Below are 22,856 nucleotides of genomic sequence, written 5' to 3'. Positions count from 1 at the left end.
CCCCCTCAAAATACAACTTTCATTATTCTTGTTTGTTCTGTCAGTTTCTCTAGTATGAAAGCACCTGATACACAAAGGGCCTTTAGGATCTGCTCTGAGTGTGTCTTATCACAGTTATTCCTCTTAATTTCAGGGTTGTGTTCCTGTTAGAGCTGGCGTTCCTCTCCCTGCAGTTACAGCAACATCACATGGCGTTCGACTGCCTGAAGGAGCTCAGCGCCTCAAATATCACCGTAAACAGACTCATGCTTCCTCACAAAGCTCACTCACCCTTGCTCCCTGTTGTTTTTGCAAACTCAAAGGTCTTGTGTTGTGTTCCTGAAGGTCGGTCAGCGCATGATGATGGAGTGTGTGCAGTGTGAGCTCGACCTTAACAAGAACCGAGACGGGATTGAGAGTTACTCCAGATCCGGCGTGGAGGTGCTGCTTCCTTTTTTCAGGCCCAGAAGGCATCAATGTTTTATTACTGTGGACTGTTGTTTATGTTTCAGGCATTGGGAAAGTATTTTTGGTTCGAAAAGTATATTCATATTTATTCACAAACCTTACAATATAAGCAACTTTGGCAGAGATGTGCACTAGAGGTCTGATTTTTCCATCTAATCCCACAGTTCTTCCCTTCTCCAGAGCTTTTCATATATTCATGCATCCATTTATTTATTTCTATAGCACATTTAAAACAACTCATGCTTGCCAACAGCATTTATAAACCGGACAATTTAACAGTGAAACTTTACAATAAGGTTTCATTTGTTTGCATTAGTTATTATCAACTTACAACTTAAGCTTCTTTGGTAATGTGTATTTAAACATTTACTAATACATTATTAAAATCAAAAGTCAGTTTGACTTTTAATTATTTAATGGACCTGAGATGACATGAACAAACAAACTAACATTAACAGAGATTAATTAATACTGTAACAACATTATGCTCATAGTAATGCATTAGTTTTCTAGTACAAATATCGAAATATTTTTTTTTATCTAAAAATTATTTTGCTAAAAAACAACAACAATTTGCCAGTGAGAGAAGACAAAAAAGTCCAATATATTCCCTGAAAACAATATCTTACACAAAACATGATCAGTTTAATTGAGAAACACAATTAAGTTTTAAGATATTTGTATTGGAAACCAACAAAAAAAAGTTATTTTTTCAGTGACAAAACATTTATTTGTTTTTCGTGTATTTTTATGTGTTTGTGTATTTAGTATTATTTATATACAGTTATTGTCTGCCTTTTATTTGTATATTATTAGTTTTCATTTAAGTTTTAGTAATTTTATGTGTTTTTATATATAGCCTTTTTGTTTTCATTTTAGTAATTTTAGTACTTCAACTTAAACATCCATTTCAGTTAGTTGCCATGGCAAATTTTTTTTTTTTTTTTTAATGTTACGTTTAATTTTAATAATCTAATATTTAATATTTTTAGTTCAGAAAATGATTTTAATAGTCTTGCACTTCTACAATAATTAGCCAAAATAAAACTTAATTGCCGGGCAAAAACATCATGCTTAACAATGACTGTCTCCACTACACGAAGGCCACAAGAGCGCCGTTGTCTCAGATAAAGATGACGTTCCACATGCATTCTGATGAAAGAAGTGTGTTTTCATGTGCGCCCTGTCTCGGCTCTTGCAGCTGCAGCTGAGTGTGATCGCGCGGCTGGATGCGTTACTGCAGGCGGCACTGAAGGCAGGAGACGCTGGTGTGTGTCAGGCGGTGTGTGTGTGTCTGTGGAACGCGTGTCTCCCGCTTCTCCAACACAACCTCCGAAAGAGAGTCCAGAAACCTCTGCTCACACTCGCTCGAGCGCTGGACGCCACTGACAGGTGTGTGTGGGCACATCATGCTCTGTCCCGTTCTCCGGCACAAACATTCTTACATCAAGACACATTTACTGGAGAAGAAGCAAAATGACTGAAGATGTTGAGTCTTGGTTAATGAGAAATGTGTCAAAATCAAGTGACTTTATGCTTAAAACAAGAACAAATATCAGCCAAAGGGATCCGGAAAATCAACTTAATTTGAATTCAAAACAAGTTTATTTTTCTGACCCCTCTGGCAAATATTCTTTTCTAGTTTTAAGCATTAAGTCCCTTTATTTTGAGACATTTTTCAGTAAAACAACACTTGTTGGCTTCTCCAGTAAATGTATCTTGATTTAAGAATGTTTCGATATGTTTGCTGGGAAACGAGACAGAAACACTGAGGAAGAACATTGGGAATCTGAAGTTATGCAGTTATTCAGCTCTGGTTTTGGAGCCATTAAAGGAATGATTCTCCTGTGAAAGAAACTTCTGTCATCATTTACTTCATTTTATGCATTCCTTTCCTCTGTGGAACATAGAAAGAGATGTTTAGAAGAATATTAAACATCTTCATTCAGTGAAAGCTGACAGTGGCCAGAGGCTCCAAAACAAAAGTTTCATGCACATTATTCCACATCTTCTGAAGTCATGTGATTGTTTGAGAAACAGACTGAAATTTTAGCAGGCAACACTTAATTTCGATGGGCGACTTAGACATTCTACTGACTATAAGTTACTTTGCAACTACATGTCAACTAGCAGTCATTAGAGCATTAGTGCTTTACCCTTGTGCGACCTTAAGGACATTTTTGTCTTTTTCAGTTTAGTTTTTGTTGATCATTTTGCCAGTGTTAATCTCAACTGCATACATTTTGCCACAGGTGTGTATTTGTATTGGAATTTTATTATTTCACCCCCATTTCTTTTAATAAATCTATTTAGCAGAAGGGACACAGAATAGTTCCTCTCAGGACCTTAAGGTTAAAAATGTCCCCATTGAAACCCATTAAAACTGCAATTTTTAATCCCAGGGCCATTTAACTATAAAATGATGCAATCTTTGTCAATAGGCTTTCATTCTTTTAGCAAGGCTTCAAAATTAATTTGTTTACTATTTTCTACCAGATGGTGCCATTTTGTCAGAGCATATTTAGCATATTATAGAGCCAGTTTGATAAAGTGTGCAGCTATAATTGTGTGGGTGTGTTAGTATGGATGTCAGAGTGTGGTTTGTATGCGTGTAGTAAAAAAACGTGTGTGTGCGTGTGCGTGCGTGCGTGTGTGTGTGTGTGTCCACAGCATGCTGCTGGAAGTGTTGTGTCAGGTTCACGCTGAGCTGGCCGCTGTGGACGAGGAGGATGAGAAGCTGGAATCTGCCATGAAACACCTTCATAAAGCCGTTGATCTGGATGGTCCCTCAGAGCATCTGTCCTCCTCTCTACACCTCCTCCACCTGCGCTCCTCCGCCCTCAGCGCACACACACACACTCGCCCCGAGGACCAGGCCGCCAGACTCATGCAACAGGTGCGTCTCCGTTTGGATGAAGGTTACACTCATGTGCAGTGTTGGGGAAAGTTACTTTTAAAAGTAATGCATTACAATATTGTGTTACTCACAAAAAAAAGTAACAGTTACACTTTATTTCGATTGTCCACTTTAGACATTCTACTAACTATAAGAATTTTTTTAACTAGATGTCAACTAACTCTCATTAGAGTATTAGAAGACTGTAGTAGACTATCAGTACACTGTTAGGTTATGGTTAGGGTTCGGGTTAGGAGAATAAGTTGACTTGTAGTTGCCAAGTTACTTATAGTCAGTAGGGTTAGTATCTGTTGGGGAGCAACACAATAAAGTGTTAGCAGATATTAATCATCAATCTACTAATACTCTAATGACTGATAGTTGACATGTAGCTGCAAACTTACTTAGAATGTCTAAAGTGGACTATTGAAATAAAGTGTTTTATCAAAGTAACTAATTGCGTTACTTAGTTACTTTTTATGAAAAGTAATGTGTTACATTACTTTTGCATAATGTAAATGTCTTTTTTCTCACCTGGGCTGAGCTTGCTTGTTTGTTTTTTAATAACAACAAAAAAGTTCTATTTTTGGTAAATGTTAAGGCCCTTTCACACCAAAAGTGAAATGAATAATCCTGTACAGTAGAGTACAGTAGAGGTAGGGTACAGTAGAGGAAGAGTACAGTAGAGTACAGTAGTGTACAGTAGAGGAAGAGTACAGTAGAGGCAGAGTACAGTGGAGTAAAGTTGTGAACAGTAGAGGTAGGGTACAGTAGATGAAGAGTACAGTAGAGTACAGCAGTGTACAGTAGATGAAGAGTACAGTAGAGTCAGTACAGTACAGTAAAGTTGTGTACAGTAGAGTACAGTAGAGGAAGAGCACAGTAGTGTACAGCGAGGTAGAGTACAGTAGAGTACAGCAGTGTACAGTAGAGGAAGAGTACAGTAGTGTACAGTAGAGGTACTGTACCGTAGAGGTATAGTCCAGTTGTGTGCAGTAGAGGTAGGGTACAGTAGAGGAAGAGTACAGTAAAGTTGTGTACAGTAGAGGAAGAGTACAGTAGTGTACAGTAGAGGTAGTGTACGTAGAGGTAGAGTACAGTAGAGGAAGAGTACAGTAGAGGTAAGGTACAGTAGAGGAAGAGTACAGTAGAGGTAGAGTACAGTGGTGTACAGTAGAGGAAGAGTACAGTAAAGTTGTGTACAGTAGAGGAAGAGTACAGTAGAGGAAGAGTACAATAGTGTACAGAAGAGGTAGTGTACGTAGAGGTAGAGTACAGTAGAGTACAGTAGAGGAAGAGTACAGTAAAGTTGTGTACAGTAGAGTACAGTAGAGGAAGAGTACAGTAGTGTACAGTGGTGTACAGTAGAGGTAGTGTACCGTAGAGGTAGAGTACAGTAGAGTGCAGTTGTGTACAGTAGAGGTAGGGTACAGTAGAGGAAGAGTACAGTAGAGGAAGAGTACAGTAGAGTACAGTCGTGCACTGTAGAGGTAGAGTACAGTAGAGTACAGTGGTGTACAGTAGAGGAAGAGTACAGTAGAGGTAGAGTACAGTAAAGTTGTGTACAGTAGAGTACAGTAGAGGAAGAGTACAGTAGAGTACAGTAGTGCACAGTGAGGTGGAGTACAGTAGAGTACAGTGCAGTAGTGTACAGTAGAGGAAGAGTACAGTATAGGTGGAGTACAGTTGTGTACAGTGGAGTACAGTAGAGGTAGAGTACAGTAGAGGCAGAGTACAGTAGAGCACAGTAAGCTACAGTAAGTTACAGTAGATGTAGAGTATGTTAGAGGTAGAGTACAGTAGAGGTAGAGTACAGTAGAGGTAGAGTACAGTGGAGTACAGTAGAGGTATAGTACAGTAGATTAGAGGTAGAGTACAGTAGAGTGCAGTAGAGGTAGAGTACAGTAGAGGTAGAGTAGAGTACAATAAAGTACAGTAGATGTAGAGAACAGTAGAGGTAATGTACAGCAGAGGTAGAGTACAGTAGAGGTAGAGTAGAGTACAATAAAGTACAGTAGATGTAGAGAACAGTAGAGGTAATGTACAGCAGAGGTAGAGTACAGTAGAGGTAGAGTACAGTAGAGTACAGTAGAGGTGGAGTACAATAGAGTACAGTAGAGGTAGAGTAGAGTACAATAAAGTACAGTAGATGTAGAGTACAGTAGAGGTAATGTACAGTAGAGGTAGAGTACATTAGAGGTAGAGTACAGTAGAGTACAGTAGAGGTGGAGTACAATAGAGTACAGTAGAGGTAGAGTACACTAGAGTACAGTAGAGGTAGAGTACAATAAAGTACAGTAGAGGTAGAGTACAGTAGAGGTATAGTACAGTAGAGTACAGTAGAGGTAGAGTACAGTAGAGTACAGTAGAGGTAGAGTACAGTAGAGGTGGAGTACAATAGAGTACAGTAGAGGTAGAGTACAGTAGAGTACAGTAGAGGTAGAGTACAGTATAGGTAGAGTACAGTAGAGGTAGAGTACAGTAGAGTACAGTAGAGGTAGAGTACAGTAGAGGTGGAGTACAATAGAGTACAGTAGAGGTAGAGTACACTAGAGTACAGTAGAGTGCGCTGCTCAAACAAACCTTTCAGCTGTTCTGCCGATATTCTGGATTAAAGAACAATAGGATACAGGAGACGGAATTTCAACACTCTTATTTCTAAATCTAATCTAGAGTAATTTTTGCTTATTAATATGGTTGAATTAGATAATTGAAGGTCAGCAGCAAAGACCAAATCAATAAAATTGATCAAGTAAATGCAGTCTTGCTGAGCAGAAGAGACTTCTTTTAAAAGCATGAAATAATCCCAGTATTTGTATCGTGTGTGTGAAACCTCAGCACTGCTGTTCAGATGGGCGGCTCACAGGTTTAGCATCAGAGCTGTGCTGTATGAACTTTATTGATTATGTAATATTATTTTAACAGGCTACAGAGGGAAGAGGGCGTGAGATTTTGAAAAAGCGACGCCCCCTGCTGGTCAGTGCTGGAATCGCTCTGGCACCGGATGCTTTCCGAACCGTTCTCGATGCTGACCGCAAAATCAAAGGTTACAGTTTTTTCATCTTATTTTACTGTGTTGTTAATGTTGTTAATGCTGTTAATCACAGGTCTGGCTTTGAGACGTTATGTTGATAGTAGCGTAGAAGTGCCGTTTGACAAATTCCCATGTCAGATCTACACCTTTAGTCCCATAAGTCTGTGCGTAATCGATGCCTGCCGACAGACCGACGTGTTTGATCTGTCGAAGATCAGCGGCGCTTTCTAAAGACTGTAACAATGCTTTATTTTATGTATCATTATGTTTGATAAATCATTTTATTTATTTTTTTATTTTTTTATTTTTGTAAACGTTATACTTTAAACAGTTTACCCTAGAATGAAAATGAAGTCATCTTTACTCACCCTGGTGTTGTTCTAATGAAGACTTTACTGTTATTACATCTTGTGTCATGTTAATCTGTACTCGAGGCGTACTGAGCTGGTTTTGTTGTGTTTTGTGGTTCTGTTTCTCTAGGTGATGGAGACCGAGATCATGTGACACATCTCGCCGCTAAAGCCCAACATCACATCACCTGTGTGCAGAAGGTCGAAGGTCATTTGGCTGGACTTGACGAGAGCTCAGATGATAAAGAGAGGTGTGTGTGTGTATGTGTGTGTGAGAGAGAGAGAGAGAGAGTGTGTGTGTGTGTGTGTGTGTGTGTGTGTGTGTGAGTGAGTGTTTTTTATTCCCCATGTTGCTCGTTTTCAAGACATTAAACATTTCAAAAATGTTGGAATAGTTATTTACACTGGCTGTCAAAAGTTTGGAATAATTGCTGCATTTACTTGTTATTTCTTCAGTGTCACATGATCCTTCAGAAATCATTCTAATATGATGATTTGCTGCTCAAGAAACATTTATGATTATTATCAATGTTAAAAAGGTCATATTTTTGTGGAAACTGTGATACATTTTATTCTTCAGGATTCTTTGATGAACAGAAAGTTCAAATGAACAGCATTTATTTGAAATAGAATGTTTTGTAACATTATAAATGTTAATATTATTAATGCATCCTTTCACAATAAAAAGATAAATGTTCTTTTTTTCTCCAAACTTTTGAATGGCAGTGTATCACGGTTTCTCAACAAAAATCTGAAGCAGGACATGTTTTCAACATTGATAAAATCATGATATTAGAGTGATTTCTGACGGATCATGTGACACTGAAGACTGGAGTAATGATGCTGAAAATTCAGCTTTGATCACAGGAATAAATTACACTTTACTGTATATTCACATAGAAAACAGATGTTTTACATTCTAATGATATCTCCAAATTTTGACTGTATTTTTTATCAAATAAATGCAGCCTGGGTGAGCAGAAGAGACTTTTGACCGGTAGTCTACTCTAGACTCATCTCATTCTCTTTACTCACTCCCAAAAGCCACAGACTCTGTGTGTTCATTAAAATAAGGCTGGCTATGAATTCCCTGCATTCACCCCAGAATTCCTCATTGTACAGTTCTGTTCTCAAGGCTACATTCAGGACATCATTACAGTGGAAATAAACTTGATTCTTCTGTTTTTCTTCTGCAACGAGGGAACATGCGAATAAAACCAGCAGAGCCAAAGCAGGACTTCATTATTTTGTATGACTGAAGCTCAGAGGCCGAGGGAATTGGTCTCATGTTGTTTCTGTGGTGTGTGTGTGTGTGTGTGTGTTTGTCAGGGTGAGATTATGGGCGTCTCTGGCCAAGATCGCCCGAAAGCAGGAGGTTTTTGATGTGTGTCGAGCGGCCTGTCGCTTCTGTCTGCTGTATGATGACGGACGATGGGAAAACTCCAGTAAGTGACCCCCGCGAGAGCCAGGAATAATGTAGTGATGTAGAGCTGCTGTACGTTGCCATGACGTTCACACGCGCAAAACTGTAACAATGTATCTCACGAGGTAACACGATGTCACCTTGCTCTCACTTGAAACGTGTCCCCACATTAAGTCTTTGAATTTGAGGGTATTGGACCTGGAAAGTCCTTGAAAGGTCCTTGAATTTGAAGTTAACCGAGGTGTGGGAACCCTGTTTCAAAAATACGTTTACAAGAGATGTGTGTAATATTACAGTAACTTCTGGATTCCAAGTGTAATGTTCAGACTCTCTCATGGGACAGGAGGATTTCCCTGAAGACTGAAACTCTGTTTGAAGATCATCATGTGTGCAATTCTGTTTGATGATATTAGGATCTTAGAAATGACACACGACTCGCCTTTAAACAATATTTGGAATATGCAGTTATTTATTGAAAGTTTTTATTTTGGTGCAAACTCGTTTATACTTTGATTGTCTACATTTTCTCCTAGATTTCAAGTGTAGAATTAATCCACAAGTGTTTTATGGTTTTTACTTTATGCCCTCTTATGTTTGCTGGTTTTATTGACTATCTTTAAAAATTTATTTAGGCTTTCATTTCACGCTGAAGTCTTAAAAATGCCCAGAACAGAGAAGTGAAGGTTTCGATCCATCTGTCGACTATCATTAATGTTTCACGAGTCTTCCGAGAGCCACTGCATCATCGTGCTGAAGTGACCGATTAGTTAATCGCATCCTCAGGGCTTCACTGAGTCTGATGAATAGAAAGATAAACAGTGTTATTTATTCACACAAATTACTCAAGTGGAATGCAGAAATGAATGACGGAATGAATTATGAGACCAGACATGTGCTGTAATCACCAGTGGGAAGATCTGGATGGTTCAATTAATGGAATCATGAAATCATCAAACTGGGATTGATCACAATCTGGCGTGACTATAATTCAGTTTATACGCATCAGTGTGTACCGTTGATAAAGAATATGGGAATAATATTACTTATTTAGCCTGTTTATGAGACAAAGGGCTTGTGTGACACACTGTAAAAAATATGTTATAGCAACATACCTTAAATATCCAACTAAACTAAACTAAACTAAAGTTACCTGAACTTAATATTTTAAGTCAAGCACAAACACATACTTTTTTAACTTGAAACAACACATTATTTCTTATCTAATGTTGAATTTTGAGTTGTGATAAATAATCACAGCAATAATTCTTAAGATCATCATGTGTGTCCTGAGTCTGCTGATGGATTCCCTCTCGTGTGATCGCAGGTAAACTGGAGAACACAGCGAGTCCCGAGCGAAGGAGGCGGACTGATCCGCTTCTGCGTCTGTTAGCTGAGGTCCACTTCATCAGCGCTGAGGTAAACTCTGCTTTCTTATCCAACACTTCCCTCGTGATGAGTACGCCGGGATTCTCAGCCAGTCTGATTGGTCAATTCCAATCCCAATATCACGCAGTTCGCGAAAAAAAACGCGAATTGATCTGGGCCCGGTTTCCCGATAACGCTCACTCTTAGCGCGCTAAGAGAGCTCGAAAGATATATCTTACCAAAGGTGTTTATGTTCCTAAGTGTGTTCCCCGAACCATACCTTAGGAAGCTGCTTAAGATATACCTTCTTACGTGGGACGTTACCCGGCGCTGTCCGTGGCGATGGTGCTGAATTGTTTGATATCGATGGCTCGAGAATCAATTATTCTCTCGTGCAGGGGCTGCTAATGTGAGAAAGCGGTGATCTTTATAAATGAAGCACTTCAGAAATAGTTGAAATTGCAATTTATTATGATTATTGGATATTATAAAAAAATAATCCAAACTATAATAGCCTATAATAGCCTAGCCTACATATTTTAAAATTGTAACATATATTGCTGCCACAATAACCTTTTCAAAAATGTACGTGCCTTCTTCTCTTTCCCATTTTTGTTCGCTGAGGTGGAGCTGCGATGAAATATTGTTCTTGTGTAAATACTTTCCAGCATTTCAGTAATAAAAGTGTACATCTTGCGTACGGTGCTCGGCAGTGATTAAAAAGGATTTAAACCGTGAATTTTGAATCTCTTGTAAACTCAGAGATGTGGATTCAGACGGCAATTAAATTACCACACGACCTGTTTGTCAAAAAACAGGAGGTATTAATTTGGCCAGGGATTTTTACGCGGGTTGGGTGAGAAAAACACTGATATTATGGATTCGGGCGGCACTAAAATCACCGACTTACCCCTGTAAATGTTTAAAATACCGGACGAGCCCATGAGAAACAATATTAGCGTCCGAATAGGACTTAACTGACAGTAGCCTATGCTTTCACTGGCCTTTAAAAGAGCGTTTTAATTCAATTAATAATATTGTATAATAATATAATTAAAAATCTAACAACAATCAGTGTAATGACAATTTTATTCTTTGCATGAAAACACTTGAATTAGCCTAATTTAATACTGTCTGGGTGTATTAAAACTTCAGCATTATATTCATATAGACCTGCAACAGTGATAAGGTAAAGCTAAGAGTGGTCCAGACCAACCTTACGAAAGTGTGACTTACAAAAGATATACTTAGCGTACGAACGTTTCGGGAACCGTCCCATAAGGTTAAGAGAGAGGTTAAGGAATAGGTTAAGAACTACTTAGAGATAAGAACGCTTTGGGAAACCGGGCCCTGATCGTTACAAACATCAGTATTTTTTGTTTTAGAGTTGAATTCAATTCAATTTATTTTTAAATCACTTTTAAATACAGCTCATGTTGTTCCAAAGTGCTGTAAAGGTTCAAAAAACAGCAAATAAATCCACAAAACCTCAATCATTGATGAAATTCAGGACCCTAAACATTATTGAATGCTAATAAAATCTTTACAATGGGTTTTGCTCTTAATATAGGCAGGAACTCAACAGTGGAGATTCTCAGTGTTTCTGCAGTTGTTGTAGGAATGCTGATGAAGGGACGCCAGAGAAGCACTAAAACACTGAATCTTTTTAACGGAAATGCTCATCATTTATTCTCCCTCATTCCCTCGTTTCAGACCAATTGACTTTCTTTCTTCTGTGGAACACAAAAGAAGAATTTGTAAATGGTGATTGTGTAAATGAGATGAAAATGAGATGAATTCTCCTTGTTCCACAGCATATGGGTTTGTAAGTCAGTGAATGATGTAACTGTGATTTTGGCTGAAACACTTTTTATGAAATGAAGGAAATGAAGATGTCTCACTCAATCATGTGACGTGTTTTTAATGACTCCATTAGACCTCCAGGAGGATCTGTGTAATTACTGTATGTCTTCAGAGACGCGTTTGCTTTGAATACGCATGGAGATTTTGGCAGTGAACTGGAGACGCGATGACCTTGACAGGAGCCGCTTCTCTTTGAAAAGCACATCACTTTGTTCTCGGCGAATATGTTTCCTCTGTTTTCGAAGGGGTTGATTTTTCAGAAGGCGTCCTTTTAATTTGATGAGCGTTTCCATCCGGGGGAAGTGAAGGGATGTGAGATCCTCATGGACACGCGAGGCTTTGATCCTCAGTCACCCTGTGTTAACCGTTCAATCCCATCAGCCCCGGCTGCACACGCGACACTGGAGTGGAATTACAGACCGGGAGAGTCTCTGCTACTGAACGTCTAATGCCGTGACTACTAAACCCTGTGAAAGCTTATGAAATTATAGTTGGAAAAATCATCTTTTTTTTCTCTAAATGGAACATTTTATTGACAAAAAATCTAAAAAGTTGTGTATTTTGTATCTTTTTTGATACATCAGGCTTTTATGACTCATGATATAGTGAGAATATGGAGGAAAAACAGCTCAGTTTTATTCAGAGAGTCAAACTGAGCAGAAATATGCAGCAGATGCTGATATTCATATGAAATTCTGATGCTTGTAATGTAAATCAATGAGATCTTTATAACAGGATAGCAGATACTTGCATAAAATGCATATAGATATTAATATCTGCCAATAATATGATATTTAAATCCATAGTTTTATGATCTGTAGTTTTAAAACATATGATAATTATGATTGAGAGATGAACAAACCTTCCTCAAAAGCCTGATGATCATATTTGATACTCATGATTTTTATAATAAATGATGATGGATAATGAAGTAAACCTGTATTAGTCCAGCTGAAATATTACTAACAATATCAAAGTTATTCATCAGATTTGACACAGAAAGACACGAGAAGCTCGAGCTGAAGGAGGACGCTTGTACTATTATAATAAAAGACTTTTACTGGATAAAACAGACTAAACTGTCAATCAGAGACAGAAGGACATTGTAGTTTTTTTCAGCATTTATTTTTTCATTTTAGAGGCTTTAGAAATATGCGTATCAAACAGGATTTATAGGGTTAATTGAATACACCAGAAATATTTATAAAGGCTTAGTTATAGTGATTCAGTTCAAGTTCTCATTAAAATTGGCATCCCATAAAGCACAGTATTGTGTTGTCTAGGTAACGATCCTGAAACTACGCTCAGAGGGGGTGGAGATAAACGGCTCCGCTGTGACACCTGATGAACGAAGGACACGCCCACCGGAGGAGGATGACGCCCACTGGACCCTGTACAGGTGAGCAAAAACACTCTTGTTGATATTAATAACCCTGACTCGTTTACATGAGTGTCTCTGTGTACCATACTCTCATCTCAGAAGCTGATTGGATGTTAAGCGTGTTATATTAATATAATCACAGAGAGCTCTGTTCCACATCCCAGCATGCATTAAATGGCTTTCTCAGATTATAAACCGCATGAAACAATAAGCTTGAGAGGCGTGTGAATCACAGATAAACGAAGCTGTTCTTCACCAACAGACCGGCTGATCATCCAGAACACTGTCTCACACTGTCTCACACTGTCTCACATGCTGCTTTAATATGCACCGGCCGTCCAAACGAGATCAGGCGACAGTAGATTCAGCTTTATTGAGTAGTTCAGCTAACCAGAAGCTGCAGCATAGAATTTAAATGCATTTTATGGTGTGTGTAAATTGCCATATGATCATTGTGATGACATAAAGGCATAATAAAAGTCCAGAATACAAGTAAAATCTGATTCTAAAATCTTATCAGTATGTTATATTAGTAATATTGTATCATTAAATACTGAGATAATTCAGAATAGTTAAATGGTAAAATATTGCTTTGCACCAGTTGACTTTTTGCAACTTTAGCCTATTTATAGCAAATTTATATTAATTAATTTTTTTAAATGAAACTAAAATTCTATATAAACTATGTTGTTGTTAGGTGTGTCAGTATAATGTAAATCAATATGATCCATGTAATTCTATAATTATTTTAATTGAATTGTTATTATTTTATTATAATTTTTATTAAATTATTTTAATAATTTTATTTAACTATTATAGAATTATTTAATTAAATTATTATTTGTTGTATTATTTTGTATTATTCTGTAATTATATAGTTTTTAAATATTATTGTATTTTATAATTTTATTTAATTATTAAAAACCAATTACACCATTATTTTATATATTATTTTGTTTTATAATTTTATTTAATTAATATGCAATTAATTCATTATTTTATTTGATCATTTTTCAATTAATGTAAATAAAATAAATGAATTATTTCAGAACAATATAAGTGCAATATACTAATAATGTAATAATCTTAAAATAGTAATGAAATACATTCGGCTGCTATATAACTGTTACAGAAGCATAATTGGTTGTCGTTGCCTTTTTTGTGTCCTTCCTCAGTGATTGGATCAAGGGTTTATCGGCGGACGCCACGGGTCACTTCCTGCGAGGGGCGGAGCTGGGGGCGGAGCTTAGCGAGGCGTGGCTGGTGGCTAATGCAGCTGTGTATCTGTGGAACTACAACATCTGGCTTCTGGCCACTAGAGGGCATCGGCTTCTCCTGCCCACATTCAGCCGTCTCATACAGCTCCTCAGACAGACAGGGCATGCTGGGTAAGATATGGGCTTGACTTACTTTATTAGTGGTGTTTGATAGGTCAATCCTAACTAGTACTAGTGCTGACAGTGATGTGCAGAAACCTTTACAAGTTTAGTGTGTGTGTTTGAGTTCCAGACATGAATGATTGTTGAGAAAAGGGCTTTATTTTATTTATTTTTTTATGTTATTAAAATTTTCTATAATTATTTTCTATATTATTGTATAACTTTATTAGTTGTGTTTGTTGCATCAGTCCTCACTAGTACTCAATCATGTGTCTTGTTGAAGAGAGGTGTGCTTTTATTTTATTTTATTTGTTCTAGAATTCTAAAATAATTATATATATATTTTTAATCATTTTATTTAATTATTTTATAATTTCATCATTATTTTATAAATTATTTTATTTTATAAATGTATTTAATTATTCTATAATTACATCCTTATTTTCATATTATTTTATGTCATTTTATTTAATTATTCTATAATTACATCATTATTTGTATATTATTTGTATTATTTGTATTTATTTTATAATTCAGTTATTATATAATTATTTTATTATTTTATTTTATAATTTAATTTAATTATTCTAGTTACATCCTTTTTTATTTAATTTTATTATTTAATTTTATTATAATATAATTATGTCAGTATGTTATAATTTTATTTAATTATTTTATGTAATTATTTTATTTTATTATTCTATAATTACATCATTATTTGTATATTATTTTTTATATATTGTTTTATTTTATAATTTAGTTATTATATAATTATTGTATTATTTTATTTTATAATTTAATTTAATTATGCTAGTTACATCATTATTCTTTATTTTATTGTATTATTTTATTTTATTATAATATAAATATGTCAGTTTTATCATTTTATTTAATTATTTTATTTAATTATTCTATAATTACATCATTATTTGTAAATTCTTTTTTATTATTCTGTAATTATATTGTTTTTTTTATATAAAATTTTATTTTGTAATTATTTAATTACAGAATTTTTTATATATATATATATATATATATATATATATAATTCTGTAATTATATAATGTTATGTATATAATTTTATTCTATAATTTGATTGCTTTATTTGTCTGTGCTTTGTTTCAGAGAGGTGGTTCTCGTGGTCATGCTCTGTGACGCTGTGGCTCAGGGACTCATGGAGCCGTGGTGTGTGACGCCTGTACGTGTGGATCAGGAACCGAGGGACACAGAGAAGGCAATCGTTCAGCCGACAGCCGAAAAGACCAAGAGAGTGCGAGGAAAGAGCGTGGAGAAACCGGGCGCGACCCACGGCCCGGTGCTGGACGCCGCTGCCATGCAGGAGCTGAAGAAAGCTTTAGAGGTGAGCAACTGCTTTAGTCCCGTCGAGGCTGTAAACACACTGGAAACTGCCCCTGTGCAAAGCATTGTGGGTGATCTTAGACCATAAATAGACTCTCTGAAGGCAGCCCCTGAATTTAAAACAAGCTAAGCACCCATTGTGAATTAAATTAGAGTTAAAACTAGCTTTTATATGCGTTATATCAAGATTATAAACTCTGTTATAAAGTTAGAATTGCGAGATATAAACATTCAGTTCTGAGAAAAAAAGTCAGAATTTCGAGTTTATTTCTAGCAATTGAATGTTTATATCTCACAATTCTGACTTTATGACATATAACATGCCCCTGTGCAAAGCATTGTGGGTAATCTCAGACCATAATTGGACTCTCTGAAGGCAGCCCCTGAATTTAAAACAAGCTAAGTGCCCATTGTGAATTAAATTAGATTTAAAATTAGCTTTCATTTCTTTATGACTGACAAAATGTGTAATCCAAACGAGTGGAGATTTTAAATGCAATTCAAATGTATAAATCTTGATATATATGAGAAGCATGAGAGTATTTTATTTCCTGATCCAAGTGAACACTTTTAATGAAAAGAGGCCCATAAACATCTTTCAGAAACACCTCGTGCGTTCTGCTGCTCCCTCTAATTAAATTTCCCTTTTGTGCAGATTTACAGGCTTTCTCTGCACGTATCAGCGGTAATTCCACATGAAAGCCTTTTTAATATAGGGAAATTATTCACTAACTACTTTTCCTAACACTGCTCTTTTCACACTTGACATGAGAAGCTAATCTCGCTCGCGTTTTTATCTATTTCAAACAGCATGTCGGCTCGAGGAAACTTGTGTAGAGATGTGAAGTGTAAGAGGAGGAAGTTTGTGAAGGTTCCCAGCATGCAGTTTTGCATTTAAAAGACGTCCTATAGCCGCTCAAACACAGCCCAGACGTCTAGGCTAAAACAAGGCAACATTTGGGCTGTCAGGGAAAATCTAAACCATCGCCCGAGAATAGACTCGTCATCAAGTAGATAAAGAAATGAAATGAGTGAAGAAATTAAACCAAACACCCTGTAATCACTGTCGACTTTGCTTACATGATGGAATATCATACATCTCACAAGTTATTTTGGCAAAAATGACATGTAACCAAACTCTGTGTGTGTGTTGTGTAGGTGTGTGAGTTTGCGCTGAAGCTGTCCAATGGGAACGCTGAGCCGGTGCCGGTCCAGGTGAGGAAGCAGATCTTGAGCTCGTGGGTCTCGGTTAAACAGCTTCTTCACCAGCAGATCGGACCCAAGCTGGACATCAGCGATGAGGTGACGTCACAGAGCCACACAAACACTGGCCCAAACTGAGCAAAGATATGAAACATCTGGGGTCTCATGTATGAAACTGTGCGTAGGATCATTACTAAAAGTGTACGTGCGCCCGAAAGACAAATGTGGTGTACGGCAAAAAATATTCAGACTTATAAAACATATGGAAGCTTGTTTCCGCCACAGAATAAAACATTATAAAAGATAATTACGACTTTTTATCTCACAATTGCGAGTTTACATCTCGCAATTCTGACATAATATATCACGCAATTCTGACTTTATATCTCGCAATTCTGACTTTATAACATGCAATTCTGACTTTATAACACGCAATTCTGACTATATCACGCAATTCTGACTTTATATCTCGCAATTCTGACTATATCACGCAATTCTGACTTTATATCTCGCAATTCTGACTATATCACGCAATTCTGACTATATCACGCAATTCTGACTTTATATCTCGCAATTCTGACTTTATAACATGCAATTCTGACTTTATAACACGCAATTCTGACTGTCACGCAATTCTGACTATATCTCGCAATTCTGACTTTATATCTCGCAATTCTGACTTTATAACACGCAATTCTGACTATATCACGCAATTCTGACCAGATCACGCAATTCTGACATAATATATCACGCAATTCTGACTTTATATCTCGCAATTCTGACTTTATAACACGCAATTCTGACTATATAACACGCAATTCTGACTTTATAACACGCAATTCTGACTATATAACACGCAATTCTGACTTTATAACACGCAATTCTGACTTTATAACACGCAATTCTGACTATATAACACGCAATTCTGACTTTATAACACGCAATTCTGACTGTCACGCAATTCTGACTATATCTCGCAATTCTGACTTTATATCTCGCAATTCTGACTTTATAACACGCAATTCTGACTATATCACGCAATTCTGACCAGATCACGCAATTCTGACATAATATATCACGCAATTCTGACTTTATATCTCGCAATTCTGACTTTATATCTCGCAATTCTGACTATATCACGCAATTCTGACTTTATATCTCGCAATTCTGACTATATCACGCAATTCTGACTATATCACGCAATTCTGACTTTATATCTCGCAATTCTGACTTTATAACATGCAATTCTGACTTTATAACACGCAATTCTGACTATATCTCGCAATTCTGACTTTATATCTCGCAATTCTGACTTTATAACACGCAATTCTGACTATATCACGCAATTCTGACCAGATCACGCAATTCTGACATAATATATCACGCAATTCTGACTTTATATCTCGCAATTCTGACTTTATAACACGCAATTCTGACTTTATAACACGCAATTCTGACTATATCTCGCAATTCTGACTATATCTCGCAATTCTGACATAATATATCACGCAATTCTGACATAATATATCACGCAATTCTGACTTTATATCTCGCAATTCTGACTTTATATCTCGCAATTCTGACTATATATCTCGCAATTCTGACTTTATATCTCGCAATTCTGACTTTATATCTCACAATTCTGACTATATCTCGCAATTCTGACTTTATATCTCGCAATTCTGACTTTATATCTCGCAATTCTGACTTTATAACACGCAATTCTGACTATTTCTCGCAATCTGACTTTAAATCTTGCAATTCTGATTTTATATTTTGCAATTTGACTTTATATCTCGCAATTCTGACTTTATAACACGCAATTCTGACTAGGCCTATATCACGCAATTCTGACTATATATCGCAATTCTGACATAATATATCACGCAATTCTGACTTTATATCTCGCAATTCTGACTTTATAACACGCAATTCTGACTATATCACGCAATTCTGACCAGATCACGCAATTCTGACATAATATATCACGCAATTCTGACTTTATATCTCGCAATTCTGACTTTATAACACGCAATTCTGACTATATCACGCAATTCTGACTATATCTCGCAATTCTGACTATATCTCGCAATTCTGACATAATATATCACGCAATTCTGACTTTATAACACGCAATTCTGACTTTATAACACGCAATTCTGACTATATCACGCAATTCTGACTATCACGCAATTCTGACATAATATATCACGCAATTCTGACTTTATAACACGCAATTCTGACTATATCACGCAATTCTGACTATATCACGCAATTCTGACTATATCTCGCAATTCTGACATAATATATCACGCAATTCTGACTTTATATCTCGCAATTCTGACTTTATAACACGCAATTCTGACTTTATAACACGCAATTCTGACTATATCATGCAATTCTGACTATATCACGCAATTCTGACTATATCACGCAATTCTGACTTTATAACTCACAATTCTGACTTTATATCTCGCAATTCTGACTTTATATCTCGCAATTCTGACTATATATCTCGCAATTCTGACTTTATATCTCGCAATTCTGACTATATCTCGCAATTCTGACTTTATATCTCACAATTCTGACTTTATATCTCGCAATTCTGACTAAATATCTCGCAATTCTGACTTTATATCTCGCAATTCTGACTTTATATCTCACAATTCTGACTTTATATCTCGCAATTCTGACTTTATATCACGCAATTCTGACTTTATATCTCGCAATTCTGACTTTATAACACGCAATTCTGACTTTATATCTCGCAATTCTGACTTTATAACACGCAATTCTGACTATATCTCGCAAATTCTGACTATATCTCGCAATTCTGACATAATATATCACGCAATTCTGACTTTATAACTCACAATTCTGACTTTATATCTCGCAATTCTGACTTTATATCTCGCAATTCTGACTATATATCTCGCAATTCTGACTTTATATCTCGCAATTCTGACTTTATATCTCGCAATTCTGACTTTATATCTCACAATTCTGACTATATCTCGCAATTCTGACTTTATATCTCGCAATTCTGACTTTATATCTCACAATTCTGACTATATCTCGCAATTCTGACTTTATATCTCGCAATTCTAACTTTATATCTCGCAATTCTGACTTTATAACACGCAATTCTGACTATATCTCGCAATCTGACTTTATATCTTGCAATTCTGACTTTATATCTCACAATCTGACTTTATATCTCGCAATTCTGACTTTATATCTCACAATTCTGACTATATCACGCAATTCTGACTTTATAACTCGCAATTCTGACTTAATAACACGCAATTGCGACTTTATATCTCGCAATTCTGACTATATCTCGCAATTCTGACTTTATATCACACAATTCTAACTTTATAACACGCAATTGCGACTTTATAACACGCAATTCTGACTTTATATCTCACAATTCTGACTTTATATCTCACAATTCTGACTATATCTCACAATTCTGACTTTATATCTCGCAATTCTGACTTTATATCTCGCAATTCTGACTTTATGACACGCAATTCTGACTATATCTCGCAATCTGACTTTATATCTTGCTATTCTGACTTTATATCTCGCAATCTGACTTTATATCTCGCAATTCTGACTATATCTCGCAATTCTGACTTTATAACACGCAATTCTGACTTTATAACACGCAATTCTGACTATATCTCGCAATTCTGACATAATATATCACACAATTCTGACATAATATACCACGCAATTCTGACTTTATATCTCGCAATTCTGAAATTTATATCTCGCAATTCTGACTTTATATCTCGCAATTCTGAAATTTATATCTCGCAATTCTGACTATATATCTCGCAATTCTGACTTAATATCTCGCAATTATGACTTTATATCTCGCAATTCTGACTATATATCTCGCAATTCTAACTTTATAACACGCAATTGCGACTTTATAACACGCAATTCTGACTTTATAACTCGCAATTCTGACTTTATAACTCGCAATTCTGACTTTATAACTCGCAATTCTGACTTTATAACTTGCAATTGCGACATTATATCACACAATTCTGAATAAAAAGTCTTGCATTCAAATATGACATGGCTTTATAGGTTTAGTATTAAATTCAAGTTGCTGACATTTGCCTACAGAACAACCACTGGCTCTAATCCCTTTTAGCTAAACTCATGTAAATATAAATAAATGTACACATCTCATCTCAAGCCCACAGCTGCTTGATTCTGTGTGTGTAGAGTAAGAACGAGGCAGTGAAGGCCGTGTCCCGTGTGCTGGTGGCGATCGAGATGCTTCGGTGTAACAAGAACACCAGACTGATGGAGTTCAGCGTTCCCAGCCTGTCTGTGGTGAGAACATCATCATCATCATCATCATCATCATCATCATCATCATCATCACAACCTCTCAAATACAGGAAATCTGTCCTGTCAGTCAGACATTAGGTTGATTGTTCTGAAAAACTCGAACTGCACCAAATTGGATTATAATAAATGATTTATTTCTTGCAGCTTTATTTATCTTTCTGTTTTTAGTGTCCTACATAGTATTGAGGATGTTGAAATACAGTGCTTATATTTATCAAAATCTAGAGGGTTTAGATAAATGAGTTAATCAATATCTAACCTGATGAAAAATATTAATTTGATCTGCTATAACATTTTAAACTTTAAGAAAGACACATTTTGCCGTTAACTTCTAAATGCATCATTATGCAAAAACATTAGATATGCTAAATATGCAATTATGATGATGTGGTAGCTTGTCCCAAAGCTTGCCTACTCTTCTTTTTCACATAAAGAGTGCATGCTTTTAGGGAATACTAGTATGAGTAGGTCAATCTGGACGCTGCATGACTCAACCAATGGTGTGAGTTTGGGGGCGGGGCTGTTTGTTTGGCTGGCCAATGGCAGGCAGGGGGAGTGTCCAGGAAACTATTTGGTTACACTTTATAACACTGTTCCTTCATTAATGAATAACTACACAGGAACAAATGAGTAACGCACTATTAACATTCTAGTAACTACTAACTAACAAGAAACTTAAGTAGTTCTCTGGGAGGTTTGAATAATAGTAGTTACTAATAGTGACTACCATATTCGACTGAGTGCTGTTACTTACTAATTGGTTAATTAGAGTTTCTTGTTAGTCTCAGTGTGTGATGTGTGTGTGTGTGTGTGTGTGTGTGTGTGTGTGTGTGTGTGTGTGTGTGTGTGTGTGTGTGTGTGTGTGTGTGTGTGTGTGTGTGTGTGTGTTTCAGCTGGTGTCGATGGCGACGGGCTGTCAGTGGACCGACCCGGTGCTGGAGTTGTATGTGTGGACTCAGCTCGCGCTATACACTCATCAGACACATGACTATGACCTTCTCATAACCTGCACCCAGAATGCACTGCAGCTGGAGCACAGTGCCCTTCACAGGATGAACACACACACTTATGCTCTGTGAGTGCTAGACATACAGTATATGTACAGGACGTCTCTTTATTAATGCACTACATCTGCATATCAACATTATTGCCTAGAGTTTGATTAAACATTGATGATTGAGTTTGTACAGCATAAAAACCATTGTGACTATGGAAAGTCTCCATAAAACTGTGTGTGTGTTCAGGTTCAGTGTGCGTTCAGTGCAGGAGATGTTGAGCAGCGCTGCATGTGTGAGAGGTCAGAGTTTGACCCATGAGGCCAGAGGTCATCAGATCAGATACATGGAGGGTCTGCGAGCGCTTCAGTCCAGCGTCAGGTCAGTTCTCAGACTCACACTGAACTCGCTCTCTCACTACTGTAGCCTCGTTTACAGCACACTTCACACTGCCAATTGAAAATACGGCCAATGGAAACACCTCAGTTGCACAAAAACTCCCATATATCGTACAAAACAAATTAGGCTCACATGAGGAGGTTTTTCAGGCAATTCGAAAAAGGAATATTTCGCAAAATTACAATGGAAAGAGTTTTTGTGCATTTACAGTCACATGACGTAGAAGGAGCGGTGTGATTGGACAGAAGACGAGACAGAGTTGTTTATTAAATTCATAAAAGACAAAAGAATTACAGGAATACTGGATTCTAAACAAGAAATAAATGCCACAGTTTATCAAGATCTTGAAGCAGAAATGAGGGAGAAACTCACAGTATAACAGGCTTTCCTT

The 22,856-nt window shown here is 36.6% G+C and overlaps 1 protein-coding gene across 1 annotated transcript in view; it reads left to right on the top strand.

Annotated features, from left to right (window-relative positions):
• Positions 1–22,856, top strand: part of cfap46 (cilia and flagella associated protein 46) — a 92,372-nt gene that overhangs the window by 18,928 nt on the left and 50,588 nt on the right. The window contains exons 12-26 of the mRNA XM_084392168.1: positions 134–233; positions 325–420; positions 1,649–1,839; positions 3,118–3,343; positions 6,269–6,389; positions 6,858–6,978; positions 8,057–8,172; positions 9,475–9,566; positions 12,662–12,777; positions 13,935–14,147; positions 15,264–15,498; positions 16,656–16,799; positions 20,943–21,053; positions 22,088–22,146; positions 22,316–22,447. Of these exons, the coding sequence (XP_084248294.1) occupies positions 134–233; positions 325–420; positions 1,649–1,839; positions 3,118–3,343; positions 6,269–6,389; positions 6,858–6,978; positions 8,057–8,172; positions 9,475–9,566; positions 12,662–12,777; positions 13,935–14,147; positions 15,264–15,498; positions 16,656–16,799; positions 20,943–21,053; positions 22,088–22,146; positions 22,316–22,447 (2,073 nt within the window). The remainder of the gene's footprint in view (positions 1–133; positions 234–324; positions 421–1,648; positions 1,840–3,117; positions 3,344–6,268; positions 6,390–6,857; positions 6,979–8,056; positions 8,173–9,474; positions 9,567–12,661; positions 12,778–13,934; positions 14,148–15,263; positions 15,499–16,655; positions 16,800–20,942; positions 21,054–22,087; positions 22,147–22,315; positions 22,448–22,856) is intronic.

Source organism: Rutilus rutilus, assembly GCF_951802725.1.
Source record: "Rutilus rutilus genome assembly, chromosome: 20".
Lineage (NCBI taxonomy): Eukaryota > Metazoa > Chordata > Actinopteri > Cypriniformes > Leuciscidae > Rutilus > Rutilus rutilus.
The sequence above is the reverse complement of the archived record's forward strand: the minus strand, read 5'-3'. Positions and strand labels throughout refer to the sequence as shown.